A 15,292-nucleotide genomic window follows, 5' to 3' on the forward strand; every position below is an offset into this window, starting at 1 on the left:
ATTCAGATATAAAAGAAGATGCAGAGACAAAGGCTCAGTAAAGCAACCACATAGCGGTTTTATTATTTACATTTGCATTCCAACTATTTACATACGTTACATGCGCTTTACATTCCATGAAGTCGCACTTCAAACCTCATGTCAAGCGCTTTCATTCAGCTTAAAATAATGCTTTGATTTGGAAAACACAAGAAAATCTATGAGAAAGAAAACATTATACTTCATGAAATAAAGGTTGTGGCACATTGTGCTGTTTAAAGATTAACATCATAGTGAAAGGCTAGCAGGGGGTAGCTAACGCATAAGGGTAAGTTCAAGTACAATATAAAAGGCCCTGAACATAGAGAAAGTTGTTTTCAGTGATTTTGATTTTTTTAATTATTAGTGTAAATCCGTGATCTTCAACTGGCAGCCAGTTGATCTGCGCCCCCCCCCCCCCCCCCCCCAAAGCTTCCCATCCGGCCCCCAGAATATAAATAATCTCGGGTGATAAAACAATAAACATAAAAAATAAAATCACAAGGCTGAAATACTCAAATTAGGTTAATGAAAGAAATAAAATTTCCCCTCTGACCAACGTCTTCACATCGGGTTGACAGCTGTCAGACTTATGTGCAAGAATATTTGAAAGTCCGGCCCCCTCAGTGTCTGTCAAGAAAACAGCTGGCCCTTGAACAAGTGTAGTGGATGGCCCCTGATGTAAATGATTGATTCCAGGAAAGTCTATTTGTCCCTTATTATTTTTCAAACCAGTCTGAAATGTGTTTCTTTCTACTGTGAGAACCAAGCGGTAAAAGTTGGATTTATAATGTTAAAAAATGAGGGTGATGTGTTCTTAGTAACAGAAAAAAATTCACAAGAGATGCCTTGAGAAAATCAAGCAGAGTTTTGAAGAGACTTCCCAAAAAATAAAATACTGTACACCTATTCACAAACAAAGAAGGACAGTCCTCTGGTTACATTCGAGGTTGAACCTGAGACCTACATGAAGTCTTACAGTACATGATGAAGTAACATGTAATGCTAAATTCAGCAGCTTCAAAAACAAGGAAGTGACCATTTATAATTAAAGATGTCTTCTGAGCTCGGGATTTTTGGGATATTTTAAGGTAGAAAAAGACAGTCGGCACGCCAGAAGCTGCTCCAATTAAATTAAATCGAATGGAAAAATGACCACCATGTTCATGTCTGATGATGGGCGAGGGCCTGAAACTTTACAGGTGGTAATTTGTCCATTAAATTAAATTTAATTGGAGCAGCTTGTGGTGTGCGGACTATTTTTTCTACCTTTGCACATGTTTTTGTTCAGCACCCAGTACTTAAGTTTTTGAATGTGCGTGCTGTTTGATATTTTACCTTTGGGAAATTCTTATTTTTACATCTTTGATTATAGTCACGTCAGAACACGTCAATTTGATGGAAACTGAGAACAGCCATGCTTCATATTATTCTTTTATGCCTTAACGTCAAAAGCATGACATCTTGAGCTCAAGCTGTGTGTTTTAAAATAACCAGATTATCAACCAATTATAAGGAGAAAACTATCGGTTGTTTTCACCACATTACCTTTAATGTTGATCAGATATCAGAAGCAGCATGTCAGCATGCAGAGGTGGCGTCTTGAGAACTGTAGCAGCTCATTTCTTCAGCTAATATAAATAAAACTGTCTGCTCAAAAGATGAAAATGAAACCAAAAGATCTGAAAATGTATTCCTGGACATACAGTTCAGTTATGAATCTTTACAAACAGCTAATCAGGTGTGCTCAAGTGTAGTGTATAACAAGTCATCCATGGTTATCCAAGGACTGCAAGAAAACTTGTTTTTTTCTTGTTTTTTTTCAGAGAAACATTGTCTTGTTTTCTTGGGATAACAATTCAAATGAACCCATTATCACAAGGAAACTAGCTTTGTCCACCTGGGATAAATTAAGACATGGTCGTTCTTGGCTTCCCTACGTTTGAAAAGCTCCCTAGCTGTAGACATTTTATAACAGCTTGTTGGATTTTTTAAAAATAATTAAACATAAACTGTAAATAACTGTAAAAGCAGAACCTCTGGACAGATAAAGATTGTAGTGGATCTTTTGAATCTTTTGAATTTCTCATCGACAATCCAGTGAAGCTGAAGCTGTTTCTGACAGTGCTTTTATTATGAGCTCAGTGAACCAAACCCAACCTCTTCAAACAAATTCAGACTTTCATTCTTGGCGGGTTTTTTTTGTTGTTGTATCCTTTACTCAGATAGAAATCTTAATAAGGCACACGTAACACGCTCTTGCTTTCCTGGTGTTACTCCACCATTTGACAGAGCTCTGCGGTTTGTTACAAGAATCTGTATTCACAGTACATTACATCATAATGTGAATGACTTTCAGTGCAAGCAGGCCACGAGTACCTTGACATTAGCCTCTTCAAATAAAAGCTGCCCATTATGTAAGGTTGTGTACTCAGGGAGTTATGGTGTGGTGTGTGCACACACCGCGGATGGTGCAGAACTGGTTGTCTGAGAAGCTGTCCCAGGACGTTAATGCCTGTCATTTTCATCTTTACAGGTCATACTTATGGCAGATGATGGCTTCAAGAGTCCTTTTCCTCCATTACTGCTACAGTACTATTGTGTCCACACCTGTCGCCTCACTCTGCTCCCATATGGCTCCACAAACAAACTTCAAACCTGCAGGAAATGAGGACAAGTCAGCCTGTTTTTACTCCAGTATTATTGCACAATAAGCATTTTACATCTTATTTCTCTAACATTATCGGTTGTGCTCATTCATTGTCTTCAGTGTTTGATTTCCCTACACATAAATAAGCTGATTGAGAAGAGGGATTTCAGCTTAAGCAGTTTTTGGAAAAGAAAAAGAAAAAAGTTCTGTTAACGCATACGCCAGGCTTTCCCAACCTTGGGGTCACATGTAAATGAAATGGGGCCACCTGAAATGTGTATTTATTGATCAACAACATAAATGTATAATTAAATAAAATGGACACAGGCTACTGTGGGCCATAGCCAATGCCAAAAAAAGAAACTTGCAGAGTATCTGTCTGTCTGTCCTCCATTGTGCTGAAATGTCATCCCAACCTTTCTTCCTCTGTCCATAATAATATCCTTGAAAAAGCCTAAATATGGTCTAAATTGAGTGTTTACTTGCAACACACTATAAAAAATGATGACATGATTAAAAACAAATTCATTTGCGCAAAATGCTGTATCTGTTTTGGACGTCTAGGGTCGCCAGATTTTTTAGAAGTAAAAGTGGGGTCACGAGCCAAAAAAGGTTTTGAACCAGTAACATATATTCTCTACAACATATAGTAAAGTATAATCCTACAAATACACTTTACTTGTATTTTCTGCGTTTTAAAAACCAGACATGTCCAATGATAATCATAAGAAGATAAATGTAACCTTTTCCTGTCAACACAGAAAACTATTTGATAAATATTCACCAAGATGTTCACTCCCTTAAAGAATGTGGTCTCGCAGATGTTTTCATGTGGGTGAATAATTCCATCCTTACCCGTGGTGTGTTTGCAGTGCTGTCCATCAGACTCTGTCTCAGCATGCCCGTCACCACCTCCAGCTCCTGCTCCGCCTCCCGGACTTTTGGGTCCAGCTGGAGGACTTCCTGCAGGTCACTGCTGGCTGACAGGTAGTCCTGGATTCCAGGGTGACATACATAGAAGAGGCATAAAAACAATGAATACAAATAAGCACTACTCGTTCTTTATTCAGCTTCTTAAATACACAAAATGTTTGAGTTCAGGACATTTACCTGTAAACCTTTATGAGCCAGGGCTCGTCTGTAGAAGGCTTTCTTGTTGCTCGGCTCCAGCTGCAGAGCAGAATCACAGTCCTGTTTGGCCTCCGCAAAGCGACTCAGTTTCAGCAGACAGATGGCTCTACAGAAGAACAAAGAAGAGAGAAGTCAGAGAGAGCTGCATGTCCATACCTGTCATCCTGGTTACTGCCAAAGGAAGTTAATGACTGCAGAGATTAGCGCACTATTGCCCAAATTTTAAATTTGAAAGTAGCCAGGCATCTCCTGTACTCCTCTAATAATTTGAGCAACTTTCATTTTCTGCAGTGCAATCCTTTCCATTGCAGGGGCTGCAAATAAATGCTAATGTATGGTAAATATTGCGCATAATAACATATAAATATGACTATTTTTTTAATGTGCCAGGTAGGGCTGATAGGGGTTTCAATCTGTGGGCTGAGGGGATTGAGTAAAATTAAAGAGATTTTTTTGTCCAGGGACTGAGAATATATTAAAACATTTGAGGAACTAGTAGCCAACGTTAATGTCCCTTGTAAACAGTTTTTAAAATATTTACAGCTCAAGAACTTTATAAGATCCAAACAAAAATCAGTCCATGGCCATGCCTGCTTTATCTCTTTAGGAGAAAGTTTTAACTAAAAATCCCTTTCAAAAAGGAATAATTTCAGATGTATATAACCTCCTGACTGCTAAGTCCATAGAATCCTCAGATAGTAAACTGAAAACATGGAAAGATGATCGACAAGAGGAAGGCATGCATTAAAGCACAGACTCAAACAGCTAACAAACTTCTTCAGTATTTTAGACTTTATTGTTCCTATGGGGAAATTCCTCCTCACAGCACCATCTCTGTCCAAACAGAAAATTCCCACCAAAGAACAGAACATACACAAAACACAGAGTACAAAACAAACAGAGTTAAACAACAATCAAGAGTTCCCACTCTGGCCTGTTCAATGAGGCCCTTTTGTTAACTATTTCCACTGTTACAATAAAATTGGTTAACAAGAGTAGAGTTTATATATTACACCAGAAAATCTCAGGAATATTGTTTTTAATGTTATATGAAATGTTTCCACTCCCTTTCAAACAAAAGCAGGTTTATCTGGAACTACATCCAGATATCAACGCCACACAAAGTTATAAAACAGATCACAAACTGATTTTATGTCCCACTCATAGAAAGAGAAAGAGAAAGAGAAAATCTGTTTCCAATCAGATGATGGCTGCCTTCAACCACACAAGCTGTATCACATTTAATCTTAACCACAGAGATAACAGCAGTAATGGACTGGAGGTGACATGCGGTGATATGTGGTGCCCTCTACTGTTTCTCATTATAACTGTTCTTCAGGGAAATCATCAGATACCTTTACAGTCGACATCCTGAGAGACGTCTGTAACACTGAATGTGATTTTTTTAATCAGATAAATAAGATACAAATATAGAATATTAAGAAATATGGAGCTGCTGCTTGATTTAGAAAGTGTGTGGATACTATTGGTTGCATCTTATTTATGATTTTACTTTTTAGAAAGCTGCACAAATGAAGTATTCAGTTTGTTCACACAAGATATTGCTCCCTATATTTTTATATATACCTTTGTTTTACCTTCAGTTCAGTGTCTCCATCTTGTTTCAAAGCACACAGTGTTTCTTTTAGATCTAAGGGATGATTCAACTTGTTGAAATCCTCCCTGTTGCAGATATCAATCCCACTGTGTGTGTGTGTGTGTGTGTGTGTGTCTGTGTGTGTGTGTGTGTGTGTGTGTGTGTGTGTGTGTGTGTGTGTGTGTGTGTGTGTGTGTGTGTGTGTAGGTACGACAGGTTGCAAACCTGGGTATTCTCACACATACCTGTTGGTGTAGAGGGAACACTCATCAGGTTTTAGGGTGAGACATTCGCTGTACTTCTCCAGAGCCTCCTGGTACTGCCCCGTCTTGACCAGGTCATTCCCTTCCCGTTTCAGTAAAGTAAAGCGGGCCTCTTTCCTTCTGGCTGTTGGAAGAAATCCGCAAAAAAATTACACTCTGAAACACTTGGAAAAAAAACATGAAATGATCACGATATGGCCATGAAAATAGCAGACAGATATTTTCCTCCTGATTGGTCATAACATACTATCACATTCTTCTTTCACTTTCTCATTTCCGTGTTGAAGGGGCTGAATTTGGTTTGTGCTCGGGAACTGATCGGAGAAGGAAAAGCTTCTTTAAAGATTTTCTTTTCAGCATGGATCAATAAAAACATCAGCCTGTCAGCAGAAGTCTGACTGAATGAAGGAGATGAGTCAACTCCTGCTTACTGAGCTCTCTGCTGTGCTGAGAAAACCACTATGTGTAATGACTTTGGCAAAAACACAAACACACACACACACACACAGGCACTTTTAAATACATCCACAGACTCATGAACACAGTCACACAGATGGATAAGAACTTCTACTCAGAAAGGGTTTAAAAGTCATGTGCATGCCATTTAGATTTTCCTTGCTGAGTTAAAAACTACTGTGTGACACTAAATTGAAAAGCAAGTCACTCATTATCATCTCTGACACTCATAACCTAACACTAAGAAAATCTGATTTTCATATTCTTTACATGAAAAAAAAAACATGAAAATATTTTCAAATACATTTTTAAATCAGAACTGATGGGATTATCACTCCCCTTAAGAATACAAACAGTATAGGTTATTTTCTAGATTTATTTTATTTTGTGTAGCACACATAGCAACAAATGACACAGTCTCAGCAAGGATTTCATCATGCCTGGCTGATATCACTAAATGTATGAATGGACACCACCTTCAACTCAACCTCTCAAACACTGAGCTCCTTTTCATCCCAGTGTGTCCCTTTATGCAACCACAGATCAATATCCAGCTTGGAACAATCAAGCTGTGTGTCTGTAACCTAGGTGTCATGATTGATGACCTGCTAACCTTTAAGGTTCGTACAACCTCGATTAGTCAGTCATGGTGATTTGTCTTGTACAACATCAGAAAGATCAGACCCTGCCTGTCAGAGCATGCTACACAACTCCTGTTACAAGCTCTTTTTATATCATGCATCAGCATCGACTAATGCAAATCCGTATTGGCTGGCAGGGACAGATCTTCCTGCACGCACGCTCAAACATCTGCAAATCATCCAGAATGCAGCAGCACGTCTGGTGTCTGCATGTCACCCCGCTGTGCATAACCCTCCACTGGCTCCCAGTTGCTGTTCGCATCAAATACAAAACCCTGTTGCTAGCTTACAAAAAAGCGACAAAAACAGCTCCTCCTCGCCCATCTACGTAATTACGACCCGACTTAGCTCCGCCCATTAAAACCTAGAGCTGAAACGTGAGAAAATCAGTCAAACATAGTTCTCAGTCTTTTCACATGTTTAAAGCTATCATCTTGCAACATATTTAGCGTGCTTGGAGACATATTGCTGATTTTACTTTACAGGGACTTTAAACTCTCTCATCCAGGTTTACAATCCCTCCCACTGACTATGCTCTGCCAATAAAAGGCGTCTGGTTCTACCTTCACAACAGGGCCCTATAAGTCACGAGCTACATTCTTCTGCTTGGGTGGTGAAAGGAATTTCAGAAGCTCTTTCAAGAACACAAATGCACTTAATGATATTGAACCTACTGATGTTGTTTATGTTATTTATGATGATGATGATGATACTGAGGATGTTGTTTATGTTGATTAGAATATTCATGATGATTATGATATTGGTGATGAAGTTCTTGATGTTGTTGTTGATGATCCAAAAAAAGAACAACAATCTATTTTTATACGCCCTGTGCATTGCCTCTGTGCAGGCCTACTTCCTGTCAGCACTTGGGTCTGAATGGACTTGAAGCATATGGTGGCGTTGTTCCCTCCTTTGAATCGCTTTGAACACAAGTGCTAAATCACTTCGTAGAATTGTAGGAGCTATTCGTTTCATTTCAACAGAAGTGAAAGTGAAAGTAAAAATAGAGTGTTGTTGAGTTTATCATTGAACATGAAGAAAATAGTATGTAAAAGATTGTTCAGAAGATTTGGAAAAATAACATTTTTGTGTTCAACATTTCCAAGTCTCATTAAGTTATTAATATCCATTTCTTGGAAACGAGTCTGTTCATGATTCAGCATGACTTCACTGTGTTTACCCTGCTGGTTATCATTATTATCAGTACCAGCAGACTGACTGATGATAAGTACGACACTGAATGTCACAGTTAATATTTTTCAGTGTGACAACCCTGAGGATATCCTTATTGGTGTGAGTAAAGTTTGTTTATACAGCACGTTTCAAAAACAGACGTCACAAAGTGATTCACACTAAAGGTTTGAGAAGAGACCTTATAAACAGACAGTTACATAAAATCAAATATCAAGATAAAAAAAAAAAGGGGAAGTCAAAACAGATGAGAAATTAACTGCTTTTTAAAAGTGTCCACACAGAGTTCACGGCTCTCAGTTCCTGGGGAAGACAGTTCCAAAATGTTTCACATCCTCAAAGGCACCAGTCTCCTTTTTATTTCAGCCTCGTGCGAGGAACAACCAGCAGACCCTGGACAAAGGCCCTCAGGGACCTGCTGGTGTTATACGGCCTCAGCAGCTCAGTGATGTAAGCCGCAGCTTGGCCATGCAAGGCCTCGAAACACAATAACAAGAACGTTAAACTGTCTTCTGAAACTGATGGGGAGCCAGTGAAAAGACTTAAGGAGAAGTGTGACATGAGAGCACATAGATAATTGTGTCAACAGCTAAGCAGAAGCATTTTGAAGCGGCTCACGGAAGTGACACTAAGACATGTGAACGCAGAATTACAATAATCAAGCCTTGATGAAACAAAAGCATGTACAATCATCTTTAGCTTAGGTCTTGGACACAACAGGTTTGAGTTTAGTTATATTCATTAGATGATAAAAGCAGGAGCGGACCAAACTGTTTACATGATAGTATGTAGTTGTTTCTGTCATGGTTTATTCTTTATTTTGTCATTTCACCCTCCTGGAGTTCCTGTCTTCCTTGTGTGTTTCCTTACTTTACTGTGAGAAAGGGGTCGTTAGCACATCTGGCTCATTGGCTCCCAGGCAGCTAAAGAAGCTGCAGACGCAGAGCTGCAGCTCTCTCATTCACAAGGTGTGAGTGCCAGCGAGCACACCAGCTCCCTACCTGAAGCGCCTTTTGTTTTGACCTAATTTTGACACACACACACACACACACACACACACACACACACACTCACACTCACACTCATCCATACACACATATTTTTCTGACTTTTTTTGAGTGAGTAATCAGTTAAATGAAAACAGTTAAAACAGTGAGTTTCCGTCTTTGTTACAAATAGGAGCCAATTTGAAACATTGGTCACAACATGCACAGAGACAGAATGCTGCCTCCGTTTTTCAGTGAAGTACAATTTGCCTGATTATCAGAGATATAGACTAAGGTGTATGTTACGAATTAAAAGTATAACATTGGCTGGTACGAGTCAGGACAGAGCCAATGAATATGAGGTGTTAACCACTGATAACAAGTTGAATCTCTCACCATTGGTTTCCCCAGCAACAGAAGTGTGCTATTCTGAGAAGTCCTCTGATCTGTATATGTGCTGTAGATAACGTGTTTGTGTGTGCCTCGCCCAGTTTGGGGTTTTGTCTGTGCAAAGATTTATATCCGGTGTATGGAAATGTTATGAGTGCATACAAATAAAGCAATTAATGGTCAAGTATATGTGTTAGATTTATAGCATATTTACCACACTCCATGAATTTGAATTGATGACACATGTGGAGCCTTTGGTCTATGTGAGCAGGAGCAGCCTGCCAGAAACCTGACCTGGATTGTTCCATTACAGCAGCACTACACTGTGAGGATCTCCTTACCACCTTGCATTATTGATGCTCTATACCCAGACACACGAACACACACTTTCTCACACAGTATCTCTCAGCAGGAGTTTCTTCTCCACAGCTCAACACACTGATTCTCACTGACTGACTTCTGCTGTTGCTGCCTTATAATTCCATTATTAATAAAAAAAGTTTCATAATAAAAAATGTGGCACTCACAATAGTTAGAAAAAACCTTAAAGACAAAAAGTGGTCTTTTGGGAGAATGTGCAGGTTGAGGTGTTTGTGAATGCTTAAGCAGACAACCTAGGAGGCAATACTATACCCATAGCAAACGTTTTTTTAAAATGTACACTCCCGCAGTCGACATATTACCCTCACTAAGCTTAAAGCGAGTGATGTCACCGACCTTCGTCCTGAGTAGCCCTGGCGGCCCGCGCCTGGGCCACTTCAGCGCTGACCGGTTTGTCTCTGTGTTGCTGCTGTACAGACAGAGGGACCACAGGAATCTCTGGAAGGTTCTCTCTCCAACCAGGTCCATCCTGCTCAATTAGCATCTTGGTGATCCTGAGAAGAGACATCGAGTACAAGTCAAATTAAAAGTGGAATCTTTATATTTGCTGTAATGCTGGTTGTTGGAGGCTTAGACGAGGTGAACATGTAGTCATTGTCCAAGTATTACGACTACTTGTAAGCTGATCAGTTTTTTTCTGTCTGGATATACTTCCACCCGCATTTAAACTTTCTCTCCAAAAATATGCATTTTATTTATCTTCAACATTATGTAACAGCCAAGCATTAGTCAATTATAGTAAGAAATGAGAAATGATTAATTGACGTCTACACCATACAATAACAAACATTTTGATAAGATACGATACTGTGTGATACGATACTATACGATATTATAGGAGATATGTTGGGTTAGGCTGCTCTGCACTGCCTTGCAATAAGGGGTGGTGGGAGATACAATATCATCCTGTGTGAAAAATAATTCTGGACTCAAGACAAAAGCCCTTACAGAGCAATAAAACTAACATAAGATTTCAATATTAGTTGGCCTTTTTTTCACAGCAGACATTATGAATTGTCACAATAGGAAAGCCACAGATGTAATATCAACCATTTCTATGTTCATTCAGGTGTATCAGTAAAAGCATTTCAATTCACCATAGACCCTGCTGATTATCCTATCAATGTTGCTGAGTGTGTATTTTAGTCAGCTGGAATAGTGACTGTGAAGTAAACCTAATTTTGAAGATGATGAAACTTAGTTGTTTATAAACTTATCGCATTCTTTTGTGAAGTCTTAAATTAAAGTGCCAATCTATCTGCAGTTTGACCACGGATTAAAATAAAATTGGAAGGTACACTATTTTAAAAAAAAACAGAAAACGTTCAAGATTTCAAACGCTTCAAACACTCGGCCCTCTCCGTGGTGCTGAATGTGTTGCCCTAATCTGACGCAGTTATGCCTCACCTTCAGACCTTCACTGATTGTTTTCATTCTTCAAACCTACAATCTCTTCACATGTCTTCACATGAAGGCAGAAATAAAGGCCTGTGGTTCTCTTAAATGAGCAGCGATTTACCAACCAAATACTACAGCAGCAGATTTCAAGAGGAGCTACGCAGTGAGGTCAACTCTTCAGTGTTTGTTTGAATGAAAAGGTGCAGACTCTTAGGCCTTGATGGCACATGATTAGCAAGCTAAGCTCTTGTTAAAGGCCTGTTATGTAAAGGCATTGTTTAAACACACAGGTTGAAAGCTAGCAAATTTTCTGCAGGGCATACTGGGGGTTGAAAGTATAATGAAAGGATGCACACAACTGATGTATTTCTATTTGATGTCAAAAAAGAATAGTATCTAATGCAACAAAATACATTACAAAAAAAAAATCATCCAAATTAAAAGTTTGGAGGGGGAAATAGAGATGTTAAAAGAAATACCTTCTGAATGAACTTTAACATGAAAATAAGTTTTTCTTGGGATAAAAATAAATCATCAGATGAAATGTAAAGTAGCCATTAGGCAGTTTTCAGCTGACCTGTGGACACTGTCATTAGCCGCCTGCACGCTGGTGTCTATCTGCAGGATAGTCTTATAATCCACGTAGGCCTTTCTGTAGCGCTCCAGTGACTCATAAGCCATCGCTCTGCGCAGCAGGGGCTTCAAGGAGTAGGGCTGCAGCTCCAAAGCCCTAAGAGGATCAGAGAGACGCGGAGAACAGAGAGGATCAAACCGTCTACAGCTGCTCTCTGTGTCACAGGTGTCACTGAACTCATCCGTAACACTTCATTCATAAACATGTGCAGTGATTGTGTAGAATACATGCAGCAGACAACACCAGAAACAGACATCAAGTGTGTGTCGGTCCACTAGATAAAAAAATACAACTTAAAAATAAGGAAGAGGTCATGTGAGAAAACTGCAAATTATGTGAAGTAGTTGACTTCAATTATAATGTGTGACAGCAAAAGCAGCAAAACAAGACATGGACAGAAACTTTGAAATTACTTTCCATACAAAACTAATATATACTGACCATAGTTAAGTCTCTAAATAACTCTGTCAGGTGTGACTTTGGACAGAACCATTACTGCCAGTTTAGCAAAACCATACAAAGTTGAATAGAATTGTTTAAATATAAAAAAGTTACCTAATTACAAAACCTACAATTTTGGTTGAAGTAAAAGGGAAATGTTATTCTCATAAAAACTCATATTGAAGTGGAACTAATCCAGTGTCACATGTCAATGACTCTCTGAGTATTTCTGTTTAATACGTTTTGTAGCTCTGCATGAAAAGTTGGACAAACTGCTTCAAGTGATGACATGTGAGTCGGCCTCAGTTTGGTCTAAAGACTACAAGTTTAAAAGACAAAGAAGTTGAGGGTGTGTGTGTGTGGGGAGCAAGACAGAACTGAGATAAAGAGACCTCTGTTACTAGCATAACAAACCCCTGACACAACCATACCAGTTAGGTTGCATTGTGGGTAGTTTTGCTGCCAAATTTTGCAACAGTTTTGAGACAGTTTGCTTGGTCTGAGTTGCAGATTCATGTTAAACTTGAGCATTAAGCTGGAAGATTTCAAAATCAGGATAAAGGATAATTTGACGACTGTGTGCACATGTTTCTCTGCTTAACGCTTCTGATTCGTTGATTGATGTAAGATTTGTTTATTGTCAGTCTTGTATGCTGCTGTCTTGGCTATAACACTCTCTTGCAAAAGACATCTTACATCTCAATGAGAATGTTTTCCTTGGAGAAAATGAAATATTACAAAATAAATAAAATAAAATAAAAAGCACAACATCTGGTTCTATTTTCTAAAAACTGCTCATCTTTAGAACAACAGTGTTATTCAAGTACAGTTTATTAAATGGTGGAGATCTACCAGACACGGAAAGAGACATATTATAAAACATAAAGAAAATCAACGTTTACAGAGTTAACACCTGCTACTTACTTGTTGCAGTCCTGTATGCAGTTTGTGCTGTTTCCATCCTTCAGGTAACAGGCTGCTCTGTTAGAGTAAAGAATACACAGGTCTCCTGGACTGTCGATACCTGGAGGGGAACAACCACTGGACAGTTATTTTAAAGACCAGACGCTGACAGAGCACTTTGGTCATACTTTGATGTCGGTACAACACAAAGGTGTTAGGGGAGTTCTTCACATTAACATTAGCTCTCTTTAACATGTTCTGTATTTTTTTTTATCCTTGCTTTTGAAATATCAGGAGAATATATGCTGACGGCGTTAATGATAGACAGAACATATATATTTGCCTTTATCAGTCCCTTTGGCAGAGTCAATTTCAAAACTGTGCTTTTCACCTGCACTACACTTTCAAATCTGCATCAGAGCATCAGTCACTCTGCTTCACTGCTGCAGAACTAACGTGCTGATACTCCTGAACAAATTTACAATGATTTAAAAAAAAAAGACAATCACACACATGTATTGTTTTCAGTGTGTTCCTTTAAGAGTCTCTCTGCTAAGTCTTCTCTGACTTTAAGTCTAATCTTTTTAAGCATGTCTCTGGAGTTGCATAAAAAAAAAGCAATCCCTCTCGCCGGTGTTGAGAGTAAAAGTTGGCTGAGTGCTCTTAAAGGTGCAGCGTGATATTCAATCTCACGAAAAGTCCCCACACAAAGTCACATGACTCCTTATCTATGGTCAGCTGTGTCATCTGGTGCCAACCCTCCATCGCATTTACAAATCACCAATGGCGTCATTTTTTGTTGTCAGCTTCAGCTTTTTGTGCTCTAACACATCACAAATAGTTCACTTAACCACACAGCTGACTGATCTGAAATGTGAAGCATGACAGCCATGAGCATAATTCATTCAAATTGACACGAGATACTGTGCTTAGTGAAGCCAAAAGGCACTCTGAGACAACTTGTATCTAATATCTTTACAAAGGCCAGGACACAGATGATAGAGCTAGCTTTCTGTCTGTCTCTGAGTCCCCCTCAGCTGCTCCTTCTGAAACACATGAGTATTACACAGTCAGAAGTTGTTTTAAAGAGTTTTCTTGATCTAAAAGTGACAAGTTTGAAAAGGCTATTTCAGAACAGTTGTGAAAAAAGTATAATTTAATAAATGGAGTTGCATTATTATGGAAGTTTGACTGTAAGACTTCTGACTAATATAAATGATTTTCTTTTCACATTTTTAGAAAATAAAGCTAAACAGATGTCATCCTCTCAAAGTACATTTTTCCAGTCAAACAATTTAAAACTACATATTTTTGGATATGTTGCTGTTTGTAAAAAGCAAACAAACTCTTTTGGAAAAATCAGCCCTACTCCTAACTGAAGGTAACTTTAATACATGCTTTTTCTATTCATGTATCTCTATTCACATCGACTAGGTCAGTAGTGTTTACTTACGGTACTACACTGTTTATATCCTATATATGACTGCTTCTACAAACTGAGAGAATTCCAGTAAAATATTATTTTTAGCATATATTTTCCTTTGTATAGATTCATTCTTTCTTGTTTGGTTGAAACACTGGTCATGAGGTGAATTCTTTACGAAAATACACAAGCTGCTCATATCTCTCCTCACCTGCTTCAGCACACCCATCTATTGACTGTGTGTACTTCTCTAAGGCATCCCCAAACTGTCCATGTTTAAAGAGGTGGTTCCCTTCATTCTTCATCCGGGCCAGGTGAGGAGGAAGGGCCCCAGCAGGGGCATCCAGGTAACTTGTGTCCACTGCAGGGCTGCCCTGCTCCTCTTGTCCACCCACGGTGCTGTTTTCTCTCCGAGTGCCATTTGTAAATCTCTTCTCTGGAGCTCTCTGAGCCTGGGGTTTTCCCACGCCGCCTTCACCACGGTTTCTGGTCCCGCTCCCTGCTGTTGTCTGCTGTGATCTGCCTCCCCCTCCTCCTCCACTTCCCGGGGGTTTGTCCTGTGTGTTCCCCATAGCTGCACTCCCTCTGCAGTGTCTTCAAACTCTCTTCCTCCCTCTCTGCCTCTCTCTTTCTCTCGCGGAGCTGCAGCTGCATCTGTTCCTGGCTGGGGATTTCTTTAGGACACGCCCCCTGGATGAGATGTTAGTTGTGATGTCATAGTGGGGGGAAGTGCCACAGTGACGCAGTGCTGCAGTAGGGCAGTTCTGATGGAAGAGCCTCAGATTA

At 39.3% G+C, this 15,292-nt stretch overlaps 1 protein-coding gene across 1 annotated transcript; it reads right to left on the reverse strand.

Moving 5' to 3' along the window:
• Positions 1 to 34: 34 nt before the first annotated feature.
• Positions 35 to 15,172, reverse strand: spag1a (sperm associated antigen 1a). The gene is made up of 8 exons (XM_020634709.3): positions 14,718 to 15,172; positions 13,105 to 13,204; positions 11,683 to 11,835; positions 10,044 to 10,201; positions 5,642 to 5,783; positions 3,779 to 3,905; positions 3,524 to 3,661; positions 35 to 2,676 (listed from the first exon to the last, which is right to left on the reverse strand). The coding sequence occupies exons 1-8, from the start codon at positions 15,076 to 15,078 to the stop codon at positions 2,671 to 2,673; spliced, it is 1,185 nt and encodes a 394-aa protein (XP_020490365.1). The 5' UTR covers positions 15,079 to 15,172; the 3' UTR covers positions 35 to 2,670.
• Positions 15,173 to 15,292: the final 120 nt, after the last annotated feature.

This window comes from Labrus bergylta, chromosome 19, assembly GCF_963930695.1.
Source record: "Labrus bergylta chromosome 19, fLabBer1.1, whole genome shotgun sequence".
NCBI lineage: Eukaryota > Metazoa > Chordata > Actinopteri > Labriformes > Labridae > Labrus > Labrus bergylta.

Bases quoted from the DNA above. Each gene is read 5' to 3' on its own strand.
- spag1a (XM_020634709.3), bottom strand. From the start codon at position 15,078: ATGGGGAACACACAGGACAAACCCCCGGGAAGTGGAGGAGGAGGGGGA. The intron at 13,205-14,717 runs GTGAGGAGAGAT...GTTCCCCTCCAG, and splicing joins AGATGGGTGTGCTGAAGCAG to GTATCGACAGTCCAGGAGAC. The intron at 3,662-3,778 runs GTAAATGTCCTG...CCTGGAATCCAG, and splicing joins TGGCTCATAAAGGTTTACAG to GACTACCTGTCAGCCAGCAG.